This window comes from Nyctereutes procyonoides, unplaced genomic scaffold (genome assembly GCF_905146905.1).
Source record: "Nyctereutes procyonoides isolate TBG_1078 unplaced genomic scaffold, NYPRO_anot_genome, whole genome shotgun sequence".
Lineage (NCBI taxonomy): Eukaryota > Metazoa > Chordata > Mammalia > Carnivora > Canidae > Nyctereutes > Nyctereutes procyonoides.
The window spans coordinates 12,633,703-12,647,573 of record NW_026575155.1 but is presented as its reverse complement, the minus strand read 5'-3'; the positions used below and the strand labels follow the sequence as shown (position 1 = coordinate 12,647,573).

General features: G+C 45.2%; 1 protein-coding gene across 1 annotated transcript in view; it reads left to right on the top strand.

The window, feature by feature from the left end:
• LCA5L (lebercilin LCA5 like) overlaps positions 1-13,871 on the top strand; it is a 36,951-nt gene that overhangs the window by 20,710 nt on the left and 2,370 nt on the right. The window contains exons 5-7 of the mRNA XM_055313512.1: positions 9,862-9,943; positions 11,559-11,662; positions 11,821-11,938. Coding sequence (XP_055169487.1) covers positions 9,862-9,943; positions 11,559-11,662; positions 11,821-11,938 — 304 coding nt within the window. The remainder of the gene's footprint in view (positions 1-9,861; positions 9,944-11,558; positions 11,663-11,820; positions 11,939-13,871) is intronic.

Below are 13,871 nucleotides of genomic sequence, written 5' to 3'. Positions count from 1 at the left end.
TCTCATGAATAAATAAAAATTTAAAAAAAATCAAATCTCTCCTGGAAATGCTTGCAAAACTGTCTTTTAAAATGTGCTTTAGGGGCACCTGGTTGGCTCAACTGGCTGACAGTTTTGGCTCAGGTCATGATTACAATGTAATGAGATGGAGCCTCATTGATCGAGCCTCATCGAGCCCAGCACAGAGTCTGCTCGAGATTCTCTCTCCCTCTTTCTCTGCCCCTCCCACCACTTGCACTCTAAATAAATAAATAAATAAATAAATAAATAAATAAATAAATAAATAAATAAATAAATTTTAGTAAATATTTTAAAATGAAAAAATAAACTGTGCTTTAATAATTATAAATATTTTTTTTTACTTTCGCTATCCTTATGCCTTCACAATTCCTAAAATGTCCAATGAGTTGAAAAAGCTAGAGAAGGCACTTAACAATATAGTTCTTTTAAGCCTCCACTAGCAAATCTTTAGCTTGATTCTTTTTTTTTTTAGCTTGATTCTTTAAGACAAGATCTTTAACTTTTTTTTTTATGACAAGTAGAGAATTCAGATTTCCCAGGAGGCTTGAGACCACTCAGAGGCAGGGGAAGGATACTAGGAGAGAAAATTGGGTGTAAATTTCTCCTTTGTAAAGCAGGGAGAGAGCTCTGTTTCTTTCTTCTCTGGAGTCTCAGGAAATTTCAGAGAGAAGAATATGCCAGAAAATAGATGTGGCCATAGCAACTAGCTTATAAATCTTACAGAAAAGGCTTCAAGATCCACTGGTTGAAGCAAAACATTTCAAAGAATTTTTTAAATGAATTTTGTGCTTTTGTATGCAACGATATGCATATAAATACTATGCAGTCATTAAAAAACAATTTTTGTAGGGTAAATGCTTAATATTTAATGAGATGCTTAATGAAAAGGAAGATGCACAATTCTATGTGCAGTAAGATCCAGATTTACCAAAAAAAAAAAAAAAAAAAAGAAAAAAGGAAATATACCTCTACACATTTCTGTGTTTCTGTATAAAGAAATGAGGGCTCTTTATGTAGTAAAATGGTAATCTCTAGGATACATGAGTAAGTGAAAAAAGGAACACAGAGGAAAGTGTATAGTATGCCACCATTTAAAAACAGGAGAAATACAAATATATCCATGTAGTTGCTTCTATCTTTAAAAGAAAAGCAATAGTGGGATGACAATGGAAGTGGGGAAACAGTAGATCTGAAGGGGTGATTGATTATAGAACCTACGTTTCCAGGCAGCCCGGGTGGCTCAGCGGTTTAGCCCCGCCTTCAGCCCAGGGCCTGATCCTGGAGATCTGGGATCTGGGATCTCGTCTCTCTCTGCCTGCTTCTCCCTCTGCCTGTGTCTCTGCCTCGCTCTCTGTGTCTCTCATGAATAAATAAATAAAATCTTTAAAAAAAAAAAAAAAGAACCTACATTTCCTTGAATGTAGATTTGATTTTGGAACCACATAAAATTTTGGAATCACCAAATACTTTGCACAATTATGAAGCAGAATGAAATTCAAAAAAAATTGAAAAGCATTCCTTAAAAGTCAGAAATCCAATGAAGAAAAGATCACCCACTGTGTGTGTGTTACAGTGATGGTGTAATGTCACAGAGAGCCGCTATTCCAGGACACTTCAAACATGTTAATTTCACTGCACATGCCTACTCAGATATATTCATGGTTGTAGTGTTGGCATGGTTCTTTTGAGACTGTTGTGTATATCCTAATGAATGAAACACGTCATGACTTATGTTGGTGTCACTGAGAACTGGTATTTAGGGGATAGAAGAAAGAAAATAACAGAAGTAAGAATAGGTCAATAAAAACCTTGTAGTCGGGATCCCTGGGTGGCGCAGCGGTTTGGCGCCTGCCTTTGGCCCAGGGCGCGATCCTGGAGACCCGGGATCGAATCCCACGTCGGGCTCCCGGTGCATGGAGCCTCTGCCTGTGTCTCTGCCTCTCTCTCTCTCTGTGTGACTATCATAAATAAATAAATAAATAAATAAATAAATAAATAAATAAATAAATAAAAGGCAAAACAAAGCACCTCAGTGGTTAGTCGCCTTTAGAGGAACCAGCATACTATTTCAGAAACTGGTAAATAAAGAAAAACAATAATTTTTACCTTTCCTATATTCAGAGCAACCAAATAGTTTGTGAGGAGGGAAGGTCTTCCTTATAAAAGCATTCCAAATAATGATAAAAAAGGAATGACAGGGATCCCTGGGTGGCGCAGCGGTTTGGCGCCTGCCTTTGGCCCAGGGCGCGATCCTGGAGACCCGGGATCGAATCCCACATCGGGCTCCCGGTGCATGGAGCCTGCTTCTCTCTCTGCCTATGTCTCTGCCTCTCTCTCTCTCTCTCTATCATAAATAAATAAAACTTAAAAAAAAAAAAGGAACGACAAAATAGAAGAGTATCACTATTTTGGAACTCCTAGTGAGTTAATGGAGCAAAGCAATGATTGTCAATGACTTTGCAGCACCACCAAAGAGACACCACCAGACATTATATACTTGCCCACTGATATGCACACCATTACCTAGGGCAGACTCTTCCCCCAAAAAAATCATACCCAGATGTGATCAAACATTTATTTTTTTAATATTTTATTTTTTAAAAATATTTTTATTTATTTATTCATGAAAGACACAGAGAGAGAGAGAGAGAGAGAGAGAGAGGCAGATACACAGGCAGAAGGAGAAGGAGGCTCCATGCAGGGAGCCTGACGTGGGACTCGATCCTGGGACCCCAGGATCACACCCTGGGTACTAAACCACTGAGCCACCCAGGGATTCCCTAATATTTTATTTTTTAAAGTAATTTCTACACCCAGTGTGGGGCTCAAACTCACAACCCCAAGATCAAGAGTCACATACTCTACCAGCTGAGCCAGCCAGGAGCCCCTGTGGTCAAACATTGGGATCTAAAAGTATAGGGGCAGGGGAATGTGGCAGCACTTCAGGGGGCAATCAGCATCATCAGGCTATGGGAAGCCCTACAGCACAAACAACCCAGTTTCTATAAGAACTAAATAGCAAGGGTGCCTGGGTGGCTCAGTAGGTTAAGCATCTGCCTTCAGCTAAGGTCATGATCCCAAGGTCCTGGGATCCAGCCCCACGTTGGGCTCCCTGCTTGGTGGGGAATCTGCTATTCTCTGTTCCTCTGTCCCTCCCCCTGCTCATGTTCTCTCTTGCTCGTTCTTTCTCAAATAAATAAATAAAATATTTAAATAAATAAATAGGAAGGAAGGAATAAAAGAAGAGAAAAAAGAAGTATCAGTAAATGTGGAGAAAGTGGAACCCTCAGGCACCATTAGGGGGAAATGTAAATGGCACAGCCACTATAGAAACTGTATGGCAGTTCCTCAAAAAATTAAAAATGCATATGATCCAGCAATTCCACCTCTGTGTCTAAACCCAAAAGAATTGAGAGATTTTACTTATTTATTCATGAGAGACACAAAGAGGCAGAGACACAGGCAGAAGGAGAAGCAGGCTCCCCACAGGGAGCCCGATGTGGGACCTGAGCCAAAGGTCCCACATCGGGCTCAACCACTGAGCCACCCAGGTGCCCCGAAAGCAGAGTCTTGAAGAGATATGTGTACCCTCATGTTTCTGGCAGCTCTATTCACAATAGCTAAAATGTGGAAGCAACCCAGGTGTCCATCAGTAGGTGTCATGGGGATCCCTGGGTGGCGCAGCAGTTTAGCGCCTGCCTTTGGCCCAGGGCTCAATCCTGGAGACCCGGGATCGGATCCCACGTCAGGCTCCCGGTACATGGAGCCTGCTTCTCCCTCTGCCTGTGTCTCTGCCTCTCTCTCTCTCTCTCTCTCTGTGACTATCATAAATAAATAAAAAAAATAAAAAAATAAAAAAAAGTAGGTGTCATGAATAATGTGATACACACACACACGATGAAGTAGTATTCAGCCTTAAGAAAGAGGGAAATTAAAAAAAATTAAAAAAAAAAAAAAGGAGGGGGATCCCTGGGTGGCGCAGTGGTTTGGCGCCTGCCTTTGGCCCAGGGCACAATCCTGGAGACCAGGGATTGAATCCCACATCGGGCTCCCGGTGCATGGAGCCTGCTTCTCCCTCTGCCTGTGTCTCTGCCTCTTTCTCTCTCTCTCTCTCTCTCTCTCTCTCTCTCTGTGACTATCATAAATAAATAAAAATTTAAAAAAAAAAAAGGAGGGAAATTCTGACTCACACTACAACATGGATGAACCTTCAGAACACTCCACCAACTGAAATCAGCCAGTCACAAAAGACAAATATGATATTATTCTACTTATATGAGGTACTTAGTCAAAATCACCAAGACCCAGTAGAGTGGTGGTTGCCAGGAGCTGGGAAAAAGGCAGAGTGGGAAGTTAGCCTTGAATGAAAACAGAGTTTCAGTTTTACAAAATGAGAAGAGCTCTGGGAATGGACTTCGATGGTGGTTGCACAACGTGAATGCTATTTAATGCCACTGACCTGTACACTTAAAATGATTAAAATAGTGACTCTTAATGTGCATTTCACCATAATAAAAAAAAAGAAAACCCACCAGATTGTATACTTTAAAAGGGCAAATTATGTGGTATTTGAATTACATCAATAAAGCTGTATATAAACAAGTTTTTTTAAAGACTAACAGACATTTTTTAAGGGGGAAATTGGGCAGAGACAGAAAGGGAGAGAATCCAAGCAGGCTCCACGCTCAGCGCAGAGCTCAATCTCACGACCCTGAGATCATGACCTAAACAGAAATCAAGAGTCAGACACTTAACCGACTGAGCCACCCAGGCACCAAGACTAAGAGACATACTAATCTTAAATGTTTTGGACTTTTTTTTGGAATCTGATTCAAGCAAACTTAAAAAAAAATTGAGACAGTTGGAAAAATGTGAAACAAACTAGATATTTGATATTGTGGGATTATTACTGATTTTTTTTTTTTTGGGTAGGTGCAATGTTGACATTGTGGTTTGGTTTTGAAACGATGCCCTTGTCTGCTATAGATACATAGTGAAAGACTTACAGATTAAATTATATGATGCCTAGGACTTGCCTAAAAATAAGCCCCAGACAAGGGATGGGATCAGAGGGGGTGGTGTGTAGACAGAAACAGGGCATGAGCTGTTCATTAGTGAATGAACTCACTGGCTCACTGGTTCATGGAGGTTCACTATATATTTTCTCTACTTTTGTATATTTTTATGTATACATTTTTTAAGATTTTATTTATTTATTCATGAGAGACACAGAGAAAGAGGCAGGAGACATAGGCAGAGGGAGAAGCAGGCTCCATGCAGGGAGCCCAATGTGGGACTGAGTCCCAGGACCCCACGATCATGCCCTGGGCCAAAGGCAGGCGCTAAACTGCTGAGCCACCCAGGCATCCCATATTTTTTATATTTTTATAATAAAATTCTTTCAAAGGGAAAAATAAGAAAAATTACTTTCTTATGCATAACAAAAGTTGAAATAGATCAAGAAGATGGGTTAAATACATGTTTTTCATCCCTTCCTGCCACAACCTATGGAAATGACAGAAAATATACTTTTAAAACAATAACCCATAACCCCAGAAAGGATACCACAATTGTACCAGGACTGCCAAAGAATTTCTGGAAGATAAAAAGACCAAAAGCAATGTTTTGGATTGATGGAGAAACCAGACACAGATGATCACAACCTAAATCATGGTGCAGAAAACCTGCTGGTGATGTAACAGGATCGGAATCAACACAAGTGACCAGCAGGAGCAGAGCCTTAGGACAAGCTCTCTTCACATCTGGTTGAAGCTGTGGTCCTCAAACTTGGCTGCACGGTAATCACCTGGGGAGCCTTGAAAACTCCATTGCCCCGGCCACACTGATACCTATGAAATCAGAATCTCAGGGGGTGGCACCAGGCACCGGAAGATCAACTGCAGTCACTAGAGGTGGGTACCTTGCACTACATTCACTAGCAGATAATCAGGGATTCTGGTTTGAGCTGAGAAAGGCATTGTTCACTCTGGCCTCAGCTGTTGGGGTGATAGACCACATGTGACTTCTCTGTCTGGAGAACCCCCGTAGGAGGAATCAGTGAAGGAGTCAAAGAAGGTAGGCACACAAAGGCAAAGAGCTGGGGGCAAGTCATGGGCAAATGGTAGAGACCTGGGCACATTTACTGAAGACAGACAGCGGGCAGAAGCATTTATGTGGATGGCGGAGCAGAAGCAGCCACAGCACAAGGTGCTGGAGAAGCATTTGTCCAGCGGAAGACAGGAGTGAGAAGCGCTTGAGCACATGGGACTGAGGCATCAAGCTCACCTGCCCGTCCTGTCAACAGTGCTCACAGCACCTGAGTCCAGCATTTTCCATCAGGCAGAAAGTTTGTGAATGCATCACTTGAGAAGAAACGAGGTACCTAGGGTGAAATGCCGGCATCCCAGGAAAATCCCTTCAAAGACTACATTCTGGAATGTGGGAGGCACTTAGTCAAATGACTCGCCTCCAAGTGAAACCTGACAGTCAGCAAGTCCCACTGATGTACCCAGAGCCTTCCCATTCAGGAAAGAAACTGACTAATGAAATAAATTTCCACACAAAATAAATAGGTAGGTAGGGGCACCTGGGGGGCTCAGTGGTTGAGGCAGATGCCTTCAGCTCGGGTCATGATCCCGGGGTCCTGGGATTGAGTCCCGCATCGGGCTCCCTGCAGGGAGCCTGCTTCTCCCTCTGCCTATGTCCCTGCCTCTCTCTGTGTCTCTCATGAATAAATAAATAATATCTTTTAAAAAAATAAATAGGTAAATAAAATAATCCAGCCCCCTTATTCTGAAATATGCTCAAGCAACCAAGTCTATGAAGAAAACCAGCATCATGAAGAAAGCACAAATAGCAAGCAGAACAGCTGACCCTACAGGTTTAGTCTAATATCCAGGATAGAAGATACTGTGCCCATAAAATAAGAAAGTTGTTCATAACATCAGAAAACAGTAAGTGAGAAAAGCTGATTCCAGCAGACGAAACTCAGTGGAAGACCTAGAAGATAAGGAAAATTCATGGACATTGAGGAAATCTCCCAAAAACAAAAAGCGAGCCAGAAGACAGATGAAAAACACATGAAGGAAAAGAAGACGCACAGGGAGTAGGTTATACAAAATCATCTAAAACAATCCACTGGGCCATTTCCCATAACTCAGTCAATACACCCATGGCCTATCACCTGTGATTTCTTCCTACATTCAGGATATACTCCTACCTCCTTAGTCATGATTATGATTCATCTGGAAAAATGAGATTGCCTTTTATGCTTCATGGTCATCCCCAGTACTGACCCAAGGAGAAGCAGCCAAGGGTCCTGACTGCTCCAGTCACTATGGCTACAAATCACTCCACACCTTAGCAGCTTAAGAAATGACAATATGAATTTTGTTCATGAATCCACAATTTGGGCAAGGCTTGCTGGCAATAGCTCATCTCTGCTGCTCTTGACATCAGCTAAGGCGGTTCAGAGGCCAGGGACCAGAATTCTCTGAAGTCTCACACGTATGTCTGCAGTTGGTGCCAACTGACAGCTGAGATCATAACTGGGGTGTCGGCCAGAACCACCCATGTGTGGTGTGGGCTTCCTCACAACATGGTGGCTAGGTTCCAAGGAGAAGAGCAGAGACAGACAGAGTACCCGTCACATAGCATCTCTTCCACCTCATCCCTTTGTCCAGGCAGTACAAGAGGAGGAGCAATCGATTCTTAATGGGGAGTCACAAGGTTCTGGAAGAGCATACAGGACCAGAAATATTGCTGAAGCGATTTTAGGAAAACGCAGTCTGCCATATTAACATAGATCATTAATACCCGAGTTTGGGAGGGCATGGTCCCAAAGATCAAAATTTGTGTCTCTGTACTTTGAAACTCTTTACAAAGTCATCCCAACACCAATTCTGGACTCTGCTCCATGCCCAGAGTGTGGGCTAAAGGGGAGAGAATGTCAGTCTTCCACAGCTCCCAGCTGACGTCCTGCCGCTCCACCCCACATCCAGGCTACAAGCTCACCTCCACCAGAACGGCCTTGTCTATTAAGACCTCGTTTCCTGTCTTTTGGAAGCCATCCATCCGGATCCTAATTTGGCTCCCCACCATGACCCAACTTCCCTTGAACACTGACCTGATAGCCTTTGAGCTCATGAGTAGTCCATCCTATGAATATTCCCCAAGCATTCATGAACATTCCTAGATGTGAATTTCCCTTCCTACTCTTTCTCTTGATTAACTTATTGATCTCAGCTATACAAATATCCTGGATCATGTTCTGAACCTGTCGTCTCTGATTTTGAGTCCAGCTCTGTGGAGGGCACCCACACCTGAACCTTCGTTCCGAGCCTGAGGGAGGACTGCCCTGCAGGTGGCTTCCTTTTGCCCCCAGCCAGCCCTGCATCAGACACCGGTCAGTCAGCCCTTCTTATCTGCCTTCTTCCTCTCCACTGCTGAAGTGGACCAAAAAAACAAAAAGAAAACTGAATTTTCCAGACCATCAATGCTTTGCCCCTCTAAGTATCAAAATCTTTCTTGTCTTAACCAGTAAGGGTAAAAAAAAAAAAAAATGTAACATCTTCTTATAAGATCTTCTATATTCTTCTATATTTCTAAGATCTTTCTATATTCTTCTTAAACGTAATATCCAGAATAAACTTGACCAATTTTTCATGGTAACAAACTGCCTCCATTACTGTTCTTTCTTACTAAATGCAGCGTTATCATAGTGAGAAAGAAAAAGAGAAACATACTGTAACATTTTTGCTCCTAGAAGCTTAATTTCTAGAAAAGGTTAATATTCTCATACTTTATCCATTTGGCTTTGACAGCAAATTAATTTTATGGTTAAAGTAAGTACAAAACCAGGGCACCTGGGGGGCTCAGTCAGTGAAGCGTCTGCCTTCAGCTCAGGTCATGATCCCGGGGTCCTGGGATGGAGCCGTGTCACGCTCCCTGCTCAGGTTGGAGTCTGCTTCTCCCTCTCCCTCTGCCCCCTGCTCCCACTCATGCTCGCATCCTCAATCTCTCTCAAATAAATAAATCTTTTTTTTTTTTAGATTTTATTTATTCATGAGAATACACACAGAGAGAGAGAGAGAGAGAGAGAGAGAGAGAGAGGCAGAGACACAGGCAGAGGGAGAAGCAGCTCCATGCAGGGAGCCCGACATGGGACTCGATCCAGGGTCTCCAGGATCACGCCCTGGGCTGTAAGTCGGCACTAAACCGCTGAGCCACCGGGGCTGCCCTCAAATAAATAAATCTTTAAAAAATAGTAATAAATAAAATAAAAAGCCAATTCTGAGATTTAAAGCTGAACGATGCCCTTGTTCCAGGCCTTACCCACCTGCACCTACCGTCTAAATGCGGGCCTGTCTAGCAGAACTTCTGTGATGGTGGAAATGTTCCACCCGCACCACCCAACAGTGTGGTCACCAGTCACGGCCGCTGCTGAGCCCTGGAAATACGGGTAATGTGACGGAGGACAGAATTGTTCACTTCATCTTAATTAGATCACAACGTGGCTGGTGGCTATACTGGACCATGAGGAAAAAAAAAAAAAAGCCAGCAAACTTCAAGGCACAGACCCAGGGGACAGAAAAGCTACAGTGAAAGACACTGGCTTGCAAAGCCCTCGGCAATATTGTGCCTGACGCAAAAGTCTGTTGCTCTGTTAAAAAGTACTTTTTGGTGTCGGAAACAATATCCAAGGATATGGCCTGTTTGTTTCTGTGAACATCTACAGATTTTTTTTGAAGAACACTGAGCCCACTTAAATTGTTTTTATAGAAGAAATTGAGGCTGATAAGAGCAAACATTCATTTTAAAAAACGGTATTGTTCTCTTTAGGAAAAGGACCGAGAGCTCGAAATTAGAAATATCTATACTAGTCGGATACTTAAAAATTTACATGACAAAGATTATCCAAAAGGTATGCTTTAATTACTTTTTGCTCAAAATCTATTTTTAAGTCTGTAGTCCTATTCGTCCACTTTATGTCATGCAAATGATGGGTATTTTTAAAAATCGTTTTACTAGGCTTTAAAATACTTTGTGAATCTAGAAGAATAATGAGCTGTGTGATATGGAGGAAACAGTAGGAGGGAATAGAGATGGTCTCCGGTCCTCGCAGCCCCTGCTCTGTCCCGCGTGTCCTTACCGCAGGTGGAGTGAGAGCCCCACTTTCCAGCGGGGAGCAAAATGCCTGCCAGATGTTGCACTTTCCAAGTACATGTTAGTCAGTGTGTGAGCTTCTTTTTATTATTATTCATGAGAGACGCAGGCAGAGGGAGAAGCAGGCTCCCTGCAGAGAGCCCGATGCAGGACTCGATCCCAGGAACCCGGGTCACGCCCTGAGCCAAAGGCAGACAGTTCAACCGCTGAGCCCCCCAGGGGCCCCAGTGTGTGGGTTTTTAAAATCATCATAACTTAGGCACAATCCACCTCAATAAAATGCACCCATTTTAAGTGCGTATTTCAGCAGGTTTTGACAAATGCTGAAAAGCATGGGACCAGCACCCCCCATGCAACCACTGATTTCCCTGGTCAGAGCAGCTTCCTTTGCCTGTTCTAGAATTTCCTGGCGGTGGAGTCCTACAGCAGGTGCTCTGTTGTCTGGCGGCTTTTTTTTTTTTTTAATTTTATTTATAGAGACACAGAGAGAGAGGCAGAGACCCAGGCAGAAGCATGCTCCATGCAGGGAGCCTGACATGGGACTCGATCCTGGTACTCCAGGATCACGCCCCGGGCTGCAGGCGGCGCTAAACCGCTGAGCCAAGGGGGCTGCCCGTGTCTGGCTGCTTTTGTTCAGCCTAATGCTTTTGAGATACGCCCACGCAGCTGCAGCCCATCACTGGTTTGTACCTTTTCGTTGCCCAGTAGTATTTTTCCTTCAAGACAAGATGTACTTATTCCCTCGACCCCCACCCCGCCCCCAAGATCTGCCAGCACAAGGCTTTGCTCACAAGAGGTACAACAGAAACACCCTCCCTGTTTTGGTTTAAAAAAAAAAAAAAAGCCACTAAGCAGCAACAACCTCATCTTTCTTTGCCTGCCTTTGTTTGCTTCTGCTTTGTAATCCAGAATAACAGCCTGCAGAGATGATCGTCCCAACCATGGGGTCACTTAAATGGGTTATCGCTTTGAGGAAAGCGTAGACTTAGTGGCAGGCTCCAGCATGGGCAATCCATCTAGCTGCTGGTAACCAAGCGTGTGGGCACAGGAGGTCTCCGTGGCTCGGCCGCGGCTCCCTGCCTCACAACCACGTGTCCTCCATCAGCAACGCAGACCTAGCCTCAGGCCTCCATGCTTTGGAGCCTAACACTGTGAAACCCATGACCTCTGTTGCCCAAAACAAGACAAAACAGGCAAAATGGTAGAGGGAAGAGGGAAACTGGCAAACGTTATACATATATTGAAAAAAAAAAGTTTTAAATGCCTAATACACTTTGGTTTACACCGGAAACTTCAATGTTAATTTATATCTAAAATCAATATTCTTCCACATGTAAAATATGTTTCTCACATATAATGTACCTGTCCTGCAGTTTCTTCAACAAAATCTGTACAAGCAGACAGAGGTTTTCCATTGACAAGTATGAAACACCAGGAAACCCAAAAATCAGAAGATGCTCCATCTTTGACGGCTAAGGTACAACAGATCTGAATTCAGTGTCTGAACGTATCCTTATGAAAATAGGGTATAAACAGTCTCTTATCCTGCAACTATTTGTACCTGTTGAATAAAATACAACTTAAAATGATCTGTGCCCCCCCAAAATGTGTTTTTGCTGCTTTTCTAAATTATAGGGGAAGAAGACAACCAGAAACATTGGTCATAAAGAAAAACTGACTGAAATAACCCATGCGATTCCTCGCTCTATCAGCAAACTTCCAAAACAAGAGGATTCCAAGAGAAAATATGAAGGTAATTTTAACCACTTTTAAAAGTCTCCTTTATTCTTAAGTTGTGAAGTATTCTGTGCATGTGAAAGTCTACACAAGACACAGATGCACAATGTAAAGAATCGTTAGGAAAGGAGCACCTGTGTAGCCGTACCTCAGGCGCTCGGCCCACGTTCGCAGGAGCATCCGCGGGCCCTAAGCACAGCCCCGCGCCCCCCGCACCCCCCAGCAGCAACCTCCGTCTTCCACTCTGTGCCCGCCGTCCCCCGACTGCTCCTCACAGCGTCCTAGCCTTCCAGGTATCCTTAATCAGTATGTTCGCTTTTGACCCCAAGGAGCAAACCCAAAGCTGGCTGAGTGAAGGGCAACATCCCCCCTAACGAAGACTGGAAACGAGGACTCCCAGATGCAGACTCTGGCTCCAGCGCCCCGGGTGTGTGGGGCCCCTCCCCAGGGACAGAGAACCCAGAGCCCTGGCACCTGCCCCGGGACAGAGCGGGTCGGAGCGAACAGGCCACCTGCCCTGGGGTCAGCAGACTCACCCCCCCCAGTAGGTCCGAACAGAACGCTCCTGGGGGCCAAGTGCAAGTGCTGGCCACACCAGGCCGCGGTACCCGACGGGGAGGTCCGTGGAGCAGGGGGCTTGGCACTGAAGCCTCTGGGCCTGGGGAGGGGTGGCCCACTACCTCGGGTGCAGAGCTCTGGTGCCAGGACCTCCCTCCCCCTGCGGGCTCCTGCCACCCCCTCCTCCACCAAGCCCCCTGGTTCCTAAACCCCGTCCCCCCCTCGGTAGATGCCATCATGCCCTAAGGGCACATCCCCTCCTAGTTTCTGGAGAACGGGCGTGTGAAGGTAAACGTGTATGCCCGTCATCTGGAAAGGGCACTTTGCTACCCTCATACTTTAATTGGCTAGAAAGAAATTCTGGGTTGGAGATCACCCACCTTCAGAATTTTTTCTTTTTAGGATTTTATTTATTTAGAGAGCACAAGCACAGGCCTGGGGCTGGGGATAGAGGGAGAGAATCTCACTATCCGCTGAGCGCAGAGCCCAACACGGGGCCCGATCTCACGGCCCTGAGGTCAGGACCTGAGCAGAAATCAAGAGTCAGACACTGACTACGCCACCCAGACGCCCCTCTCTTCAGATCGTAAAGACACTGCCCCGTCCTGTCCACGTTGAATTACTGCTGGAGGGAAATGTGCTGGAGTGCACACGCTGTGCTGCACGACCGCTGTCACCTGGGGCCCCAGGGGCACACATTCTGCCCCCCCCCCCCAGCTCGGGCTAAGCGGGGTGGCCTAGGAGAGGCTCTGGAGGGGCCGAACTGGCCTGGAGGCTGCTGCGTCTGGTGCGGGATGGCAGGAGCTGCCAACCCCACTTTCCGTTCCTTCCGGGGTCCGTGGTGTGCTCAGGTTTTTCCCGGATCTGTTCGTCCGCTGTGGTGTATCGTACGGGAAAGTTCATTCATTCCTTTGGCAAATATTCACTGAGCATATACTGTGTGTGTCAGGCACTGTCCTGGGCACTGGGGATGCAGCAGTGACGACTAAACGTCCCGCCCTCGTGTGCTTACGTTCTAGCATGGGAAGGGAAACACGTAAGTTATGCAGGGTGGCCGAGGGCCAGGACGCTGGCGGGGGGCACCTCTAGGACCAAACTTAGTGAAAACACACAAAGAGCCGCATAAGGATGTGTACTGCGGCTCGGTCTAGCAACAGGGACACATCCCGAACGTCTGTCGAGGGGCCACGGGTAAAGAAATGGCATGTGCGGCCTACGGGATCCTGGGCAGCTATCATAGGACGGGGTGGGTGCACATGACCAGACGGCAGAGAGGTGCACAGTTCGTAGAAGTGAAGCTGTTGGGTAGGAGAGTATGTAGGTTCGCTTAAAATTGATAGATGCGGGGCGCCGGGGTGGTGCAGTCAGCTGAGCATCTGACTCTTAGTTTC